Source organism: Olea europaea, unplaced genomic scaffold (assembly GCF_002742605.1).
Source record: "Olea europaea var. sylvestris unplaced genomic scaffold, O_europaea_v1 scaffold409, whole genome shotgun sequence".
Lineage (NCBI taxonomy): Eukaryota > Viridiplantae > Streptophyta > Magnoliopsida > Lamiales > Oleaceae > Olea > Olea europaea.
In genome coordinates, this window is record NW_019260595.1 from 126,731 (window position 1) to 147,147 (window position 20,417).

Consider the following 20,417-nt stretch of genomic DNA (forward strand, 5'->3'; position numbering starts at 1 on the left):
GGATCACTAGTTTAATCAACGAGTCATTTGTTCAATTGATAAGTTATTCTTGGTTTAAAGTCTAGATTTAAAAATACACGAGACCAAATATATGATAAGTGTTTGACCTACAAAGATAACTTGGTCACCGAATCTTCAAGAAACCCTTTCGGTTTTGACGTGTTAGAACTCGGTTGAGTAGAAAATTTTGGATGGTAATTGAAGAGGACATTGTGGGCTTTCCAATGGTATCAAAATTCGATAGTTTTGATGGTTGAAAGTTGTCAAAAAATTGCCCTAAATGTTGCCCAAAAAATCTGAAAATCTCTGCAGATTTTCAGAATTTTTGGACAACTTTTAAGGCAATTTTCCAATCGAATCCCTTGGATTTATAATGAGATTTTGGGTGGTAATTGAAGAGGACATCATAGGCTTTCTAACGGTATCAAAATTCGACATTCTTTGTGGTCGAAAGTTGTCGAAAATTTTTCGTAAAAGTCGCCCAATTATTTGAAGAGACGAGTGGTGAATGAGTAATTATATGAAAAGATGAGTGAGCATTCAGTAATCTGTGAAAGATGAGTGAGCAAGTAGTAACTAAGTGTAAAGTTCAGTGATTATTGGTTATATTTACTCAATACATATGTCACTAAGAAAATCATTGAAATCAAGTAAAGAGGAAAATATCTAGAAAAAAAAAAATAAAATCAATTGCCATATCTAAATGAACTCTATGGAAAATTAGATAAGCTTGGAAAAGGAAACCATAAGAATATCCAACTTCTTCACTTCTACTTTTAGCTAAAAACCCAGGACAAAGATATCACACACTCTTGCTGCCTCGTTCTTCTATCAAATTGGGAAAAACACAACAATTAGGGCTCAAAGATTTTTTTAGCTAATTTTCTCGGAATTAAGCAGGGAAACTCATCTTAACCACCTTCTCAAATCAGTAGTTGAACATGGAGAAATTTCTCCACCAATGCTATCAGATCGATTTGACTGTTGCTCCATTCCTACATAGCCTGCTTGAACACTTTTGAAGCTGGGACTTCTTAAATTCTGGCTTATACTGATTGGACACCTAAACCCGACATTCAGAAAATGCGGGTCGGGTATCGGGTAAGACAGCCGTTTCTTCGCCGATCCGCTTCTATCTCTTTCCGGCGTGAAGGGCCTTTGTCGTGGAGCACTTTGCGATCGAATTCGAGCTTTTGCGGATTCAGTTGCCGCCATGTAACTAGGGATTGCAGCATTTCCGGCAGCCTCATTTGTACAATTATTGTAGCGGTAATTACTACTGCTAATGCGGTGAGTACTAGTGGAGCGTAAGCTTGGAGTATTTGCTGTTGAGTAGCTTTTTTCCTCCTTTAAGCATCTAGGGCTTGCTGAACGCACTTGTAGGTATCTGGTTTTGGATATTGGAGATGGCGTAATTGGCTGTGGGACTCTAGGGACATTGTAAACTGAACTATGGTGGGGAGAAGCAGCAAAATTTGGGAATGATTGTCTGTGGATTGGACTACGGTAGTGTGAATTTCTAGAGGGAAGATTCATATTTGAGGTATCGATTTCAACGTTCTTGATTGAATCTCTTTTATGATCTGTGGAGTCTCTGCTCATCCAGCTATCTAGCCAATTCGTACTGTCTTCCTCTGGCTCATGTTCTTCTTCTGCATATGGATTTGAATCACAATCCCATATCTTGTTTATGGGTGAATATGTAAAGTATTACTGAAAATGTTAGTACATTGATTCTAAACTATGAAGTGATCAATTATTTTTAAAAGATAGTAATAGAGTGAAACCTGTTGAGAGAAAGCATAAGCCAGAGACTTTTGATCATTATTTGAAGCAGCTTCGTTTCTGGCTTTCAAGATTGTTTTGAGTTCTTCTAGTGTGTGTGGGCAGTCCCTCCAATCATCGATAATACAGGTTCTGTCTCTAGACTGTAGAATTAGTATCACAAGACTGTGAATTGGTGCAACTGAACTTAAAACGTTATTTCAATTTGGTCGTGCTCTGCCATTTCCATCAGTTTGACTAACAGAAAATGTGACTTATCAACTGGACTAATTCATAGAAGTTAACCGACCAACAGTGTTTTTAACCGTTTGTAGTAACAATGAACACAACTTACCATGGACTTCCTGTCTCTGATGTCTTTTAGGTGCCTAGATTCCCACAAGTTGGTGGTTTCGGCGAACATGGACCTCCGGCCTCCATCGTGGGAAAGCCGTGCACGTTGATCGCGAACACGAGCCTGAACTCGGAGTAGAGCCTGCATGCATCTTAGTGTCATCTTTGCTTGTTTCCTCACATTCTGTCCTCTGATTAAAGCTTGAAGTTTTACAATCCCCCTGAGTGCAACAAGAGCCCTCCTTGCCTACACAGAGATGAAACCTTTCTCAGAACAAATAATTATCAGAAGAAACAGAGAAGAACTAAGCTAATGTATATGAAATCCCAACCAGGTATCCTCTAAAAGCTGTTTGAATGAGTATGGCTGCAGAGTGTCTTCTAAATGAATTCGAATTCGAATCCATCTTGGATTGCTGGCCGGTTAACCGAATTATCTCCACCGCAGCTTTAGCTGTAGCTACGGCAGTTTCAGCTGTTGTGGCCGTGGCTGCCGCCATGGCAATGGCATGCCTCTGCTCAGTAGGTAAGAGAACACTACTATTTGCAGCTGCTACCTTTGCTTCACTCTCTTGGTGAGCTTGATTGGAAGCCTTCCTGAACAGCCATTTTCTCTTCTCCTTCTGTACAAAACAAAAACTTATGAATACAAACTAATAACCAAACACGCAAGCTTTCAAAAAAAAGTAGAGAAATCTATCATCTTGATAACATTAATTATGTCACCTTTTCATCCTCATCTTCTCTTCGTTGATGATCTACTTTCCTCCTCCCGCTCTTTTTGTCAGGAGACCAGAAGGCCATCTTGACTGCTGTTAACCATGAGGTGCCTCCCTTCTTTCCCATTGAAAAGTGTAGTAAATTTTCACCAAATTTTGCTACATATCCAGCAAAAGTAGAGAGAAAAGTTAAAAGGGTTGTTTGATTATTCGATTCTTTAACTTCTGAGAGTAACGTTTATGTACTTTATATAATAAGAATTGAATGATATTTTAGCGTGCAGGAATCTAAACAGAGTACGAGCTCCAATATATCCACCACAAGCGTCAGTGCTTTGTACTGTCATGGGGAGAAAAAAAACTAATGGTGGTGGGTGTCAGATATTTGCTATGAAATTTGTATAATGCTATTCATCATTATCGATGTTAAACATTAGTTTAGATGACAATTAATTTACATGACATAAAATAATAGATTTATTCAAATACAAAGCTATATGATGAATCTATATAGTGTAGATATTTAGATCGATATTATCATCACCGATACTAAATATCATTATTCGTGAACTTTTCACATAAAATTAGGATACAACCAAAAAAAATAAGTAAGAGAGAGTGGTGACTACATAAAAATCCAAGGACCCTTAAATAGAGTTGGGCTTTCATATTGAATGTACCTTTATTTTTCTCATAAATAATTGCTGACTCTCCCTCATGGCTTCACGTGCTGTGTCATATGTATGTTCATGCTCGAGGAATCTTTTCTTGAAAGTGACATTTTGGTTCTCCCTTTTCTAATTCTCTTTTATATTATTTTATCCGAAGAGAATTATACCCAATCAAATGGCAGTTGCGAACTTAGTGCCCAACAAGTCGTCATCTGATAATTCTATAAAACAACATTATGGCATCCATGTGTTGATTTTGCAACTTCTATATGTATAAATGTTATGTGTAACGTCTTTTTTCTCTATCTCATATTTTTCAATTGTCTGATCGATTCAATTCTTTTTGATAACCTTGTGTTATATATCATGATAATCAAGTCACTAACATTTAGCCACCGTTTGAACCCCATTATTTGGGTTTATAATGGGGGAATAGTGCTTTTTCGAAATATGAATGGTTGTAAAAGAATGAAAAGTTTTCGATTTGTGTATAATATTATTTTATTGAAGATTTTTTGATTGGAAATGAGAAAAAAATTTAAATTAAGTTGAATTTTAAAGAGGCCAATTGGTGAGATTGATGTTTCCTCAAATTAATTATAAGAAAATTTATTAAAAGTATGTCATATGTATATGATTAAAGGACACGGAAATCCGTATAGTTTTGGCAAGTAGTCATCTCCCTCGAAGACCATCAAGAATCACTTGATACCCATTGTAAAAAGAACCCAGTCTTTGGATATTGAGTCTGGATTCATTGAGAATGGATGGACCGGTCAAACTTGTTTGGTTCTCTGATTTTAGTTTCCCAATTTACTCTATGGATAATATCACATGGGCATTGCCATCTACTTCGGCATTGTAATGCCCATCTACTTTGGCATTGTTGCTGGCTAAAATTCATAGAGTAATGTTATTTAACATCGTAGGTGTCCAGCAACAGTTTAAGTAGCAACGGTATAACATTAAATAATATATTCACTTAAATGTTACATGATTTATTTAATTGGATCTATCAAATGCTTTCACTTAAACTGGGATCTAGCACTATTTGTGCTAGCTAGTTTTATTCAAATTTGTGGTCCTGTAGATTTTAGAACAATTTTTATGGGATTCAATGGGTTGGGTTTCGCTTAAATACAATCAATCTACTTAGAGAAGGGCTTTGCTTGGCGTATATAATTTTTTGTACATCAAAATATCCTACACTTACATGGGGTGGGGTTCGCTCGAATATTTTATTCGAGTGGGTTTCACTCATACAAGTGTATGGATACCTTAATATACAAAAAAAATATGTAAAACTAGTGTTATCCCTTAGAGAAAGATGAAATATGTTTGAATGAACAAATTGGCAAGACAAAAATAATTCCTCAGTAATTTTATTTTTTTAAGGTTGGTCCTCTATTTTATGTAAGTTATGAAACAGACCCTATTTCCTTTAACAGACCTAAGTCTGAATGAACGAACGCAAGGCCCTAACATGGATGGATTCACTATCCAGGCTATAAGGAGATATCCAAACAGCAATTACCTTATTGGGGGCAATGATTCAAATACTAAATTAATAGACTATAAAATAAAAGATAGTGTATATATAGAAAACTCTTATGCGCATATAATTATTCTTGGGTAATTATATTCACACCACCTTTTTTTATTTGCACTTCGTTTTAATTGCATTGATGGCCTTTAACTTTGGCACATTTTTTTAGTTTTGTTCCCAACATTTTTCGACATATTCTTATCCTAAACCTTTATTAATAAAAAATTCTGACCTTGATAATGGTCACAAAATTCATTAAAGGGAGTAAAAATGACTAATTTACGTCTCGTACAATAAACAAGATATCAAAATATTTAAATAGAAATTGTCATTACATAATATGTGCTAATAAGATAAGAATGCGACAAAAAAAAACTTCAAAACATTTAAGTGTAAGAAATGAACAAAAATTGAGAACCCTCATTTGGAATAAAATGTGGTGCAGTTTAACAAAAACGATGATTGGAATATAGTTATCTTTATTCTTATGAAAATGACCACTAGTGATAAAGTTTCTAATCAAGTAAAACTAAAAGTTTTTAAAAAATTAATTTCTTTATTCAATCAAAGTTACTTAAGGTTAACCCCCCCCCCCCCCTTTTCACTACACAAAAAATCACCTTTTGCAACGATCAGAAAACGTTGCCGTAGACCTATCGCAACGTTCGGGTGTTTGTTGTGGATTTCAACGTTGCCATAAAGCAAAGAGTTTTGGCAACGTTCATTGAACGTTGCAAATGAGGCTTTTCGCAACATACAATGAACGTTGCAAACAAATTTTTGACAGTAAATGTCATTTTTTTTTTATCAATTATTTCACATTTTTCTTTCATTGCAAACCAATGAATTAAAAATCTATTTACAACAATCTATGTACAAGTACTTTAAGACAGCAAAAAATTAAAAGTACTTCATTTCAATCGATAAGCATGATCTTATACACTATTACTTCATCAAAACACAATAAATACTCCAATTCAAAGATATACACCATCTAACCAAAGAAAAATGATTTACAACAAAAAGAACTATCAAAATGTCCAAAAGTTGTGTAAATGATTTTATAACCAAAGCTTCAAATGAGTCACAACCCAATCCTTTTACATAAACGAGATCCAAGAAGACAGGCACAAGAGAGAACTCAGTTCGGCTCCATGTAACTGCAAGAAAGAAAGAATATAGCAGCAAATCAATCAAGAAACGTATATAGCAGTAGATTAATGTCATTTAAAGGAGAAATTGAATCATACGCTTAAGAATACAAACTCATAATTAAAACTTGATCGATCCCTGAATAAAATGACAATGATATTGCATTTTTTAAGTCGAAAAACAATATAAATGATAGCTAAAGTATTTCTTTATTAAGTTTTGATTACTTGTATGAATCCTGTTTTGTCTAAGTTTGTGATGTTTATTGAACGTCATCACTGTCCATGCAAATTCCTTTTTACCCATTAGTAGAAGATTGCATCTTGCTTTCTTTGTCTCCAAACATTACACAAACCATATCAGTTCCTTATGAATAAATACGCCGCATACAATTTAACAATTGTCTTGTGAGAATATTGATGAGTGAGACCTTCAGGAGATTAGGAAAAGCAGAAACAATAATGTTAGTGTTGACACATAAAAATTCAGTCCAAATCGAACAGCCCAGAGAGTAAAGCCCAATTGGAGAATCCCCAAATCAGATAGCCCAAAAAACGAAATCCAATTGAACGAATCAAGGTGAATGCCCGAATAAGGGGCCCAATAGTACGATAACGCCATTGCCCAAGTTTGCAAGTCGCTCAGAATCTGAACGAATAGAGTGGCATACGGTCGCCCAGAGTCTCGCCCAAATCTTCAAGTCGCTCAAGGTATCAACAAACATAACGCATTATGATTATCAAGAAATGCAGTTATTGAGGCAGTTGCTAAAGTAACCTTATCACGTTCCACGACTCAAGGGGTTCAATCGAAAGCGGTTGAACGATGCAAGATAATGGCAGCAGTTAAAAAGACAGTTTCATGATAAAATGGCCACTACAAAGAAAGTGGGTAGTTATAGGGCGATCAAGTAGTTTTTTAGAGCAGTTAATCACAAAGGGATCGCCTATGAAGTATAAAAGGGAGAAAGAACTTAGGAGCAAAGGACCGAATCCAAAACTCTCGAACAGAGAATATGTAATTTTCATTCCTTTAGTTTTTAGACTTAAACACTTCCTTTTCTGTAACTCGTGTGCTTGCGCCCCTTGGAGGCACGTTGTTTTCCGTTTCCAATTGTAAAGTTCATCGCCAATAAAAAGAACACCCCTTTTTGGGACTTTGTCTCAAGAGGTTTCGTCCCTTACACAATCGTCTGATCCTCTTTAATTGTTAGCGAATTAACACGCGCGAAACAGTTAGTAATCTAGTAAGTGATTTTGATTAGAACAAAATTCACTTGGGAATATTTGGGTGGAATTTCTGTTGAATATCCCATGTCTGGTATGACATAGCTAAAGGAATGGAACCAAGGTTCCTAATTTAAATCCATTAATGGAACATAAATAGTGAAATGGTGTAAAATATCCTTGCACATAATTCTGATTTCTGTTCTTTTCTAAAGTCTAGAGTGAGTAATATCTATGAAAATTAGATTAGTTTAAGCTTATCTTCTCATTAGTCTGGGTGATTTCTTTAACTTTAATTATTAAAAGTAGTGCAACTCTGGCCCAAGTAAATTTATTAAAGACTAGATTGTGCTAAATTATAACTATCTAAGAGTTAAACAAGGTTAGTAATCTAGGATATTGGCTAAGTTATCATTTAGAGTGTCATTGTTTGTGCACCTTCATAATATTCCATATTAGCAGCTTGTATTCTCTAGGAGTTTGATGTGTTCATGTATTATTTTCTTTTGATACGACCATGCGTAATCTGCCTAAGGATGTATTTTTTGGTCCTATTTTAATGGTAGTACTATTTTCATGCTGGCTAGTTGGTTCTATTTTAATGGTTGTGAATGTCTTTCGAGAATGAACTTTTGATTTGTTAGTTGTTAACTCCACCATGCTGCCATCAAACCTCAGTTCTTGTTTAAACTGCTACTTTGTCTCCTCTCTCTATGTTTGTTTATTTGTAACTAAACCTTGTTATAAATGACTCTGCCACCAAACCTCAGTACGTATAAACACATCCGCCAGACACCTTATTATAAATGACTCTAGAACCAGTTTTGACGATCAGAAATCAAAGCTACAAAAGATAAATGATTCCAGGTCCATCTTATTCTAGTGGAACCCAAGAAATAACTCAAACTGAAAATATTTAAATTGCAATAAACTCTCCAATTTGGGTAGGAGATATCACCACAAACACAATCAATTTTTTGTTACTCGTCTACATGTCTGTTGACTTCTTTATAGTCATCAAACCAACGATTACTTCCTAAATAAACTTAACAAACTCCTAAACAAACTCAACAGCAACCCGCCCACTTGTGCGCCAAAAGTCAAGCACCCATTGGTCTTCCACATTCTGCAATCATCATAGCCAAGTATCTAGGGTTTGGCCTCCTGTTCCTTCAAGGTCTATCATATTCATACTAAATAAATAAAAAGAAATGAGAAATGAAAGGGATTCACCTTCTTCTGCTGATCGAATCAACTTCTTCTTTTGCCGACTGTCGAATCTACTTCACCAGTTCAGAGAGCTCACGGTTCACTACTAAGTGGTCTACGCCTTCTTCTTCCAAAAATATTCCCCTACTACCTATTGTGGTCTCGTTTCGATTGCATTGTTGATTGTGTCGACGGAAGGAAGGTGGCGCCGCGTTAATGGCTTAAAGAAACGAGAGAGAGAGAGAGAGAATGGCCATGCTTGCTGCCTTGCAGATCGCAGACGAGAGAGAGGGTGAAGAAATCACGGTCGTGGGAGTGTGGGGGAGGGGGGGGGGATAAGGGCTATATTTGAGTTTTTTCCAAAACTAACCGGGTCAGGTGGGTCGGATCCCTTTGGTTTCGGTTTTGTATGTTTTATTAATATTTAACTTTGAATACTACTAAAAAATTAACGACAACGTTCAATGAACGTTGCCAAAGATAGTTAACCGCAACATTCACATGAATGTTGTTAAAATACAGCAACGTACGTTGCTCGTTGCAAAAACTTCTAAATGACAACGTTCTTTGAACGTTGTTAAAAATGATTAACAGCAACGTTCATTCGAACATTGCTAAAACTTAATCCCCGTTGCCAAAATTAGTTAATGGCAACGTTCAAAGTACGTTGCTAAAATATCTATATCAACGGTTAATGCACGTTGCCATAAAAAAAAAAAAAAACAGCAACAACTATCTTTGAATGTTGCAAAATGGTGTATTAGCAACATTCACTCAAAGAACGTTGTTAAATTTTAATTTACTCAACCAATGGCAAATTCTTAACTAACTAATATTGGCCTGATACAAAAGATGCCAATTGTCCCTTACTTTCTTCTCGAAGTATTTACAACCACATTAGCTTTACTAGAATGATAATTTAACAATCTCCTTTGCCTTATATTCCATTCATTATAGACGAAAAAAATACTTGAGACTCTTTTGATTGGCATAGATTTCACACTTGCTTCCTTACAAATAGTGATACCTAACTTCAATACATGAACCACCATCACAAGCTCAAGGTCATACCTTTGGTAATTTTGCTCATGCCACTTTAACTGTCTTGAAGCATAGGCAAACCATACTGCATCAAAACACACCTTAAGCCCTACATAAATGTGTCACTATAAATCGCAAAATTTTCTAATCCTTCTAGAATAGCTAACCCTTGTTCCATGACTAACCATCATTTCAAATCTTGAAAGCTCTGTTTAAACTTATCCGACCACTAAAACTTTACTCATTTTTGAGTTAACTAAGCCATTGGTCTAACCACCTTAGAGAAACTGTCAATGACTAATAGCTAGCAAAACCCACTTGCATTAGTTGGACATTCTACTTAATTACTCCATCTATATTATTTGGATCAACTTCTATTTCATTTCCAGTAACAATGTGACAAAGAAACCCTACTTCATTTAGCTAAAATTCACACTTCTTGAACTTGGCATATAACATTTCATTTCATCAAATTTCTAGCACTATTATGAGATGTTCCTTATGCTGATTTGATCTTGCGAATATATTAATATGTCATCAATGACGAATTGATCCAGGAATTGATGAAACACTATATCTATAAAATCTATAAATACTACATGAGCATTAGTTAGTCCAAAAGGCATCATGATAAACTCATAGTTAACATATAGATTCCTAAAATCTTTCTCCGCTAATTTACTTGACTTAATCTTTAACTGATGATAACCCGATTGTAGATCGATCCTAGATTACACATTCGCTCCTCTTAATTGGTCAAACAATTTTCTATTCAGGACAGAGAGTACTTGTTCTTTATTCAATAGCTAAATATTTTTCTTATCTAAAAATTAATAATGCACGAGAATATGACTTTAACGATCATAATTGTTGAAGTAAAAATTATTATAACTTTGCATACCTTGTTGAGGATGTAATAGATTGGTCATAGACTAACGAGGAGAAATCATACCTATTAACATATTTTAAACTTTTCATGCGCATGTTTTATAATACACCATACACATGCTACTATATTTAATTAGTCAAGTTACACCACATTTATGTAAGCAAGCAAGCGAGAAAAGAAAGAAAATGAGGGCTCATTTGGTTTGTATTTCAGTTTTGAGTTTGTTTTTAGTTTTCTATTTTGAGGATATGTTTTAAGATTACTAAAAATGTGTTTAGTTTGTCATTTTAAAAAATTATCTCTGAACGGGAAATTAAAAAATACGTTAGTTTGAAATTTTGAAAAATTATTTTATAACATTTTATTTTATTAATAAGTAAAAATAGAACAATTTTATGTTGATATATTATCAAGTAATATATACATTTTAAAGTTAGTAAATCATACAATATCTTTTCTCACTACAAAAGTAAAACAAAAACAAATAAAAAATTAAGAATATTTATCAATTTTATTTTTTGAATTTATTTATTTTTAAAGTTTTATTTGCTAGATTTTTTTTTAAAATTTAATCTAAAAATTTTATTTAAACGTTTGTTTTTCATGTTTTCAGAATTATTCAAAATGTCAAAAGGCGCCTTGAGTTTTACGTTGTAATTTTAACCTTCTTTTCGAAAATGCATTTTTAAAAATACTAGACTAAAGACATTTTAAGTGTTTTACAAAGTTGAAAACTGAAAACAACTTAAAAACGACAAATCAAATACACCCTAATTTTTTTTTAAAAATTGACGATTTAGTCTACAGAAAAGTTTTAAACTTTGGACTCTAATACCAAGCTATAACTTTCCAAATTTTAGTATTTGAGTTTCTTACAAAAATGTTTTTCTTATGTTTTCGAAATTTGGACTAAATTAATTTTTTTCTTTTTTATGTCGTAGATTGCATTTAAGTCTAATATAAGTTCTAACAAATAATGAAAATAAATAAGTTAAATTAGTTAATTTTAGTTTGTTAAAGAAACTAAAGTAAAACAAAGGACGGAAACAGAGGCAAGCTTACGTTAATGGAATTCAACACTACCTAACAATTAAGCTGAGTTGGACCATTTTCGGATTCAGAATCCTATGAAATTTTTACAGTATTTCCTAAACTCATTCATATGTGGTATAATAAATTTTTAAAATTTTCTAACATTATTTTTGCACATAATTGAACACACAATCGTACACCAAAGATATTTTGGAATACGTTGAATACAGAACATGAAAAGGGCGTAACTTATCCTACAAACCTTCACGACTTGATTTCAAAGTCAACGGACAGATGACTCATAAAGCTTTCAAACCCTATTGGCCTCATCCAAGAATTTAGTTCGGAGTGATCGTTTGAAATTGGATGAAAATATGAAATTTCTACCTTACGTTTTTGCATGTCTACATCTATACGTTTTTGCATGTCTACATCTACACACCCGATCATATTTTCGTGCCAAAACTTATGCAACATGTCATACTAATATGATTTAATAAACATCAATTCATGTAGTTATATGAAAATCTAATTTCATGCCCAAATGAAGCACAAACTTAAAATGCAAACAATCTTATAAATATGTTATCTTAGTCTAAATTTTAAGACAACATTAAAGTATATCCTACCATGGGAACCTTGAACTTTGATTTAATTTACATTTCCTTTTTTATTCAACAATACATGCAATCTCCATTCATGCACGACCCTTACTCAATCTGAAAATTTTCATAAGAGTGGGAGTGAGCATAAAGGCTCATATACTTTTCATAGGTGCAATCCCTTTGAACAAATGCACATTCACATATAAAACATAAAAACTTCATATTATAGACATTTTATAATAGTTGGATTATCGGTGAAATCCTTGATTGTGAAAAATCCCTTAGAATCAAAATTGATTATAACTATAAAATTTTAACCTTAACAGTTCATAGCTTGCAATTACATTTGTACACATAAAATATACATAGACATTCGTAAGGAAAATCAACTTGTAACTGACCTTGATTCTTGATATGGAAATGAAAATTCATTTGCATTAAATGAAAAACTTCCATTTTTAGTGAAAAACTAAATGAAAGAGTTTAGTAATCATAAACCTTGAAGTGAGAATTTGAATGATTTTCTTTACTTCAAAAATAATTCTTGTAAATATATGCATGGTGACATGAACCTGGGTCGTAACCATGCGGATGATTACTGTGCTACAATCTAATTATTCATAATTCATTTAAACTTAAAAAACTTAGATCTCTGAACTTTCAAATAACCTGTGTATTTGGACCTTTCTTTTCTTTTCTTTTTTATGTGAATAGCCTCCAAGGCTCATTTTTTTGATGGATCAAACCAATCAAAACAAGCAAAATAAATTTCGGGACCTTATCTTAGTGCTAATGTTTGACATTGAAGAGTATCCCAGGCCGAATTAGTTTGCAAGGAAAAAAATTAATGAAAGTTCTTTTTAGTGTATTTTTTTCCAATGTATCAAGCCAATATAATTTTTTATTATTATTATTATTTTTTTTTGTTACTTGTGGCTTCGCGCCTAACCACACAAGTAGTTCATGGAAGAAAATTGACTCTACCCAAACCAATCAATATTTCAAGTCACATACTCCCATAATTCATAATAACTTTTATTTGTGGAAGTCGTAATAGACTAAACCTTGAATTAGATCTCTTTAGTTAAGTTTCAATTGTCCCCCACACTGTATTAATTTAGGCTCAGTTCACAATCGGATGCTGTTAATAGGTATGGACTCTTATTTTGAATCTAGGACGAGTCTTTAGTGAATAGCCCAATATAATAGTTACAATCTTATGGCAACTGTTACATAGATGACTCCTTGAATGGTGCGTACACCTCATGAAATTTTTCGCAATTGTACTAATTTCGGGTGAGACCCTTTTGGACATTACAACCATTACCATTATCATGGGATCTCCAGTCACAAATGTTATGTTACTACCATATGTGACTCCTTTGTAGGCTAAAGCTCGTCCCCCTTAAGCAACATTTATGTCCATCATGGACTTCGCTTTATTCATGTCCATGTTGAGCAACATTTTGATACCATCAATTTTAATTATGTAAAAATATTCACCCGACTCTTATTCCCTGCATATAGCAACATTTTGATACCATCAATTTTAATTATGTAAAAGTCACATAAAAACAAGTGGTTATATAAATTTATAATTTTTAGTTTTACTTTTGAGCAGATGGGCACATTAAGGTTTTGTACTTCATCTGAAACTTCAAATTTAATATAAACACTTTGTTCAAAACGTCAATTTCATTATAATCATGAATAATCACCGATAAAGCACACATATATACCCGAAATTCCTAACACCCTTAACTTATGGAACTTCTTTTCTATAATGAAATTGACATTAGGATGATAACATAATTAACATGAACATTTTCATTTTTTTTTTCTATTGAAAGAATAAGAAAACCCAACTTCAGCTTAAACAAAGCAATAAATAAATAAATATCATGATAATATCATTCTGCTATAGTGCAATGCACTTGATTATGACACAAATGCTAATATTCTCTTAATACATTTATTCATATTGAGACTTGAATTAATATAGTGTCATAATCATCTCAATAAGTACGACACTTAATAGTTATTGGAAATGTTCAAATATAAATATCACATTTGCATATCAAGCTCATGAAGTGTAAGTGTTATATCTTAGATCCAATTAATTTAGGTTGTAAACACTTTAAATATGTTAAATACATTTATTTTTGGCAAGATCTATTATTTATTTAAATTAATATTGTGATGAATAATATTAAATAATAGAGTCCGAAAATTCAAGTTTCAGTAATTCGTTATTCACAAGGAGTTGTGATTGTGAGATACAAATTACATATGATTGGATCTTAAATAATCCATGGTCATAAGTAATAACGAAATACGTATATCATTATTACAGATAAATTACCACGTGTGGCATTTCTTACTTGTGAAGTAAGTAGCTGATTTCACAAGTTAAAGTGTGGTGATACTTAAGTGAATGTGTGGATGTTTTGTTATAAAACAAAACATTGGAGACCCGCTGAGATATTCCACATAGATAATTATCTGAGTGTCAGTGATTAATCTCTAACGGTCGGTAGTGGAATTGGTGATTTGACTTGAGATTATCATAGTGCCTTGTATGAGGACAGTCATACTTTGACGGTGTTGGATGTTGTTATGCCAAGGACCGCTAATACTGCATCGTTCGTGTATGTCAAGAATATCATGAAGGTTGTGAGTGATCAATAGAGGATTCGTCACTCTTAGATGGTAAGAGATTATGATCTACAATTTATTTGATTAAGTCGATAACGAAATTCTTGGCCAAAGTGTACTCAGAAGTCGAAAAGGAGTTCTCGACTTATTTAGCTTAATAGTGGGATGAAAGATATGATTAATGATCGGAATTGACACACTTTCATATATCGTAATTGATTAGATTATATTGACGAAATGATTATAGTTTTACGGTAAACGAACAAGTTTGGTTTTGTCATACAACATGATATTTTTCGTCACATGTATTGCCCTGACACATTGCTAAGTGTCAATTTGGTACGGTGAGTGTGAATTGGTGATAAATTAAAAGAGTGTTTTAATTTATCAATTTTAATTAGATCAAAATAATATTTCACGTCTTTAGGTATCGTGATCGAGAATCTAATGGATCGCACACAAAGGAGAACTGAAAGATTGTGATTTGTCAATTAATTAATTTAACAAGTTTTGGATAAATTAATTAATTTGGTTGCTTATTTATAGGTCCAAATTAATTAATTGGATTAATTAATTCATGGACCGAACTTAATTAAATGTGTTAACTAAATAGAGGAAATTACATTGTCCCCGGTGTTTTAACTTTACAGTGCAAAATTTTGGTATGAAGTTTTGTTATTCACAAATTTGGGATGAATATGATAATTAAATATCTCTTCCAACCCTAATCATTTCAATTCACCCTCTCTCTCAACTGTCGATTTGTCTCTCACGTAGCTCATCATCGGTGACCACCGCAACCTCGTCACTCGATGAAGGCGATGACGCTGCTGCAACACTCCGTGAGTGACGGTGTCGCCGTCGTGGCCAAGGACGAGTGTTTGCTTTCTCTGTCTCTCATGTCTCTCCTCATCGGAGACCACCGCAGGTTGCCGCGGGACGATGACGCCTCTGTAAACATGAGCGATGATGTCACCGTCGTCGCCGACGAGGAGGACGAATGCCGTTGTAGCTGGATCTGACCCATTTTGCTTCTTCGGTCTGTGTGGCTGCTTTTGCTTGTGCAATTGTGTGGATCTGAAGACTGTAGTGCCTTGAACACGTTGACAGCAATGAAGATGGTGGTGGATTGGACGGTGTTTTGTGTGGTGGTGAATTGGTGATGGAGGTTTTTGTGGTAGCGGCTGTGGTGGTGAATTTGGCGATTTGGGTGTGGTTTGGACGGTGTTTTGTGTGGCAGTGGTGATGGTGTTTTGTGGTGGAGGTTTTGTTGTGGCAGCTATGGTGGTTGTGATGTTGGTTGGTGGAGGTAACCAACGTGACTTGGTGGTGGTGGTTGAGGTCGGGATGGTATTTGTGACCAAGGTTGCGATGGATCGAAGTCGGTGTATGTTGTCTGTGACCAGCTATTTTTTCCACCTGTGACGAACTAGTAATCTGTGATATTGAAATTCGATCATTTTGTGACTAAAAAAGTTATCTTTGACCGTCAAATTTGAAAATATGTGACCTGTGTTCTATAATTTTTTTATTTGTGATCTATCAAAATTTTGATTTATTTGACCACTATTTGACTTATGTGACCATCTGTGACCAAATATTTAACTATCATTAACAAATTTAAAAATATGTTATCTATAAATTTTTAGATCTATGACCACCGAAATAAATTGTGACTTATAAATTTTTAGATCTGTGACCATCGAAATAATCTGTGATCTATAAAAAAATTTATTTGTTAACCTCCAAATAATCTGTGACTAATTAATTTTTAATGATTTGTGACTAATAAATAAATTGTGACCTAAAATTTTGTATCTGTGACTATTAGTTCTATAACTGTGATCTTATTACATTTAATTAATAAAATATTTTTAATTAATAAATAAATACCTGATTTTTGCACTTTTAAACTTAGAACTTGAAAATTGAATTGGTGTAAACAATACACATGAATTATGAATTTTTTCCAATTAAATATTGGATCGGGTTAGGCTAAGCTCATTTGGACTTATATAAATAAGTAGTTAGGGTTTACAGTTTTGTAGAGAAATCATTCTTGCTAGCACAAGAGGAGAAAACCTGGTGCCTACAATCTTGTTCTTTGTGTGGAATTTCATTGGAGGCTGGACAATTGGATAGCTGTGGATGACAAATCAAGGTTGATGGAATAAAGAAAAAGTAAAGGAGTTTGCAGATCTATAAAAAGGTATAACTTTTATCACAATTTCTATATAAACACAAAAAATATCGTTGGTGAAAATTGAAATTTGTTTTTATTTTCGCTATGCATAATAAGTAAATTCCCAACATTAATTTAATTAATCAATTACCCCTTTTGCACATGTAACATAATTCATACTCAATATGAATAAGTTTCAAATGCACTTTTATGAATAAATAGAAAGGAACATGCGAGAATTATTTTCAAAATGAGGCATTATAATTTTGCTTGTGTCTGAGCCCCATTTTCTTCCATTACCTCCCATTTTCTTCAGTCAAAAATAGATGGCCAGCGGGACCCACGTTGTTAGTGCATGGATTGATCCTGACACATAGGGTTGAAAATGTTGAATTCCAAAATTGAAGACAGTCACAATTTCATACATTGACATTACTGCCCCTCTACTGAAAACATGTCGTTTCACACATGAGAATAAGACGAAAAATTGTTATGTCAATCTACGTTAGCATAGAATTCATTTTTGGGCGTGCGTTTGAAGAAAATAATATTTTTACGTTCATTGCATCGAAACAAATTCACACATTACAATATTCATTCCAGTGGTAATTTACGTTTTCATACCGGCTTCCAACAATAAGGTAGCGTTGACCTAGTCAACGTATGGTATGCGCTATGTAATCTCGTAACTGGGTCCACAACACATTCTCGTCTGCAACGACATCCTCTTCCGCTGCAGCCTCGTCTTCCTCATCGGGTAACTCAACCTCAACTTTTTCATCGTCAACTTCCTCGGCCTTGCGGAATCCTTCATCGAGCTGTCCGTTGCGTCGCAGAAAATTATGGACTCTCATTGCTGCCACGACCACAGCGATTTGGGCTCGATATGAATGACTAGGCATCCTGTCTAGAATTTTCCATCTTTGCTTCCAAACTTCGAATGCACGCTCAATAATGTTTCGACATGATGAGTGATGAAAGTTGAACCTCTCGCGTGCATTACGAAATCGACTTTTGCCGCCACCATGATCGTGAAATTCTTGGAAGTGATAACGTACATCCGACCCCTTGTACAGTGCCATGTACCCCGGCTGATGTGCAAATCCAGAGTCCACCAAGTAATATTTCCCATCAGTCGGTTTCAGAAAGTGTATGTCCGGACTATGCACCGCGCGGGCTAATATGCGGCTGTCATGCGTGGGGCCCATGCTTCCCGGCAACACAAATGTGAAGCACAAGTTGAAATCGCAAGCGGCCAAGACGTTCTGAGTGGGCACCCTTTGTCGTCCTATGAAGTTAATTCTTTTACGTCGTGGCAACACCGCCCGCACATGGGTCCTGTCGATAGCTCCAATTCAATCCTGCGACGTCCATTTCAAACCACGTCAAATACTCGAATAAATTATGGCACAATTAATTTGACCACCGAGATAACGTGCGGCAACATAAACGTACCTGGAACAACGGATATCCCTGCGGATCGGGGTGACAACTTGCAGTGCCACAGTTGTAGTTTTCATGAGGCCGGATCATGTCTGTTGCCAGCGCACCGACGACACGAAGCACGCGCTTAAAATAATGGCCGACGGTCTGCAGCGAATATCCAAACAGCATTTGCACTTAGCAATATCCCTTCCCGTGCACCATTATACACAAAAACATTCCGACCTGCTCTTATATATCGATGCTCGTACTGTTTTCCAATCCGTAGCGATCTCTGAAAACATGTACAAAGTGCCTAAACATGGGCGGGTACATTCTAAACTCTTGAAAGCACGTTTGCGGGTACACATGCATATTCTACAACATGAAGATATGGCCGCTTCGTGTTGTAGGAAATAAGTAACGGTGGGCTAGATCCGGTACGAGGTACTGGCATACCATCCGCTCAGCGATACGACAGTACTGTAGCCACACCACCATATTTGTCTCCAACTGTTGCAGTACGTCTTCATCTGATTCGTCGTCCGAACAAGAGTTTGACACGAGGTCACAATCGGTCTCCGATGATGTATGCGAACCAGACGTGTATGTCATCTCCTAAAACCGATAGCACGACACACAAATATATTCACTGTACTCCTCAGCGTCAAATTGCCATTGTGATTGGGATGATATTTGCGTAACCCGTTACTTCGCCAATTAGGGGAATAACCTTCTTATAGCAGGAGCCTTTGCAATGCATGCATCAATATTGTACAGTTAGTGCTGACAATTATTGATTCCATTAGCAGGCCTGTAGAAGGTGCACTGACTAGGTGATATATGCATTGTATCACGCGGGAAATCTTCGCTTCGACAGAGCTATTGACATTTTTCAAACTGTCAGGAGTTGGATTCCAATCTTCACGTAATAATGGAGTCTATGGGACCAAATTGCTTATATGCAAAGATTTGGCTCTTCCTAAACTATAGACGTGTTTAATAGTTATATGTAGTACACGGACATACTGTCGATAATTATGGAATCTACGTGAGCGCGTTTTATGTGGAAAAGCATTTGCTTTTCTAGAGTCATTGACGTTTTGCAAACGTGTCAGAGTAGGAAGACAGCGTTTAGGTAGTGATGGATTATGTGGTATGCAATTATTTAAGTCCAAATTTTTGTATCTTCCCTAACCAATGACATCACATCAAGCTAATAGGGGTAGAATTATTTACTTTACTTAATAATTGAGTCCCCGGGATGGATATCTTTCTCTATCACTTGTTGCTTCCTTACAGCTATGAGGCTATTTTTCTATGTTGCTGGAGTAGATTTGAAACATTTAAAAAAAAAATTGTGTCCTTGCTACACAATTATTCAAGTTTATAGTGTTTCCTGTTCCAGCAGTAATAGAATTGTTAAACATTGTAGGAATATACATTAGTGACACTACGTAATAGTTGTGTATGTGGCCACGACATGTTTCTGCCCGAATTTTTCATTTTACGAGAGCTATTGTCAGCCTTTACGTCATTCTCGGGTACACGGGAAAGAAATAGTTCTTGACATGCATGAAAATGAGTCACATGCACCTATTTTCATTACATTCAACAATACGAAATACATAGCGCACAGTGTAGTGCGCGAAACGTGCAAAAAGGAAGTCGAACAACAAAGTATTATTACAACAAGCGGTACGGATGATAACTTAAAAAGCGTACAAACGGACTCAAACTAACGACACATGCAGTTGAAGCACAATCAGCGACTCCTAGAACCCAGCATTTTGTCGCGTTCAAAACAATATGCGATCCACTTGTAGCGCATCTCCGGCGTTTTAGCTGCACTGTACGCAACACGATTTTTGAAATTTCTTAGGAACCACAACGCGAACATGTGCAACTCATCCCCGACTTCGACAAGCCCAATCGAAAGCAAATCATTTA

The 20,417-nt window shown here is 34.9% G+C and overlaps 1 protein-coding gene across 1 annotated transcript; it reads right to left on the bottom strand.

Moving 5' to 3' along the window:
* Positions 1–676: 676 nt before the first annotated feature.
* On the bottom strand, positions 677–3,043 carry LOC111387566 (protein IQ-DOMAIN 1-like). Its single transcript, XM_023012138.1, has 5 exons — positions 2,845–3,043; positions 2,451–2,741; positions 2,120–2,365; positions 1,788–1,928; positions 677–1,683 (listed from the first exon to the last, which is right to left on the bottom strand). Exons 1-5 carry the CDS (start codon positions 2,962–2,964, stop codon positions 907–909), a joined length of 1,575 nt encoding a protein of 524 aa, XP_022867906.1. The 5' UTR covers positions 2,965–3,043; the 3' UTR covers positions 677–906.
* Between the last annotated feature and the right edge of the window lie 17,374 nt (positions 3,044–20,417).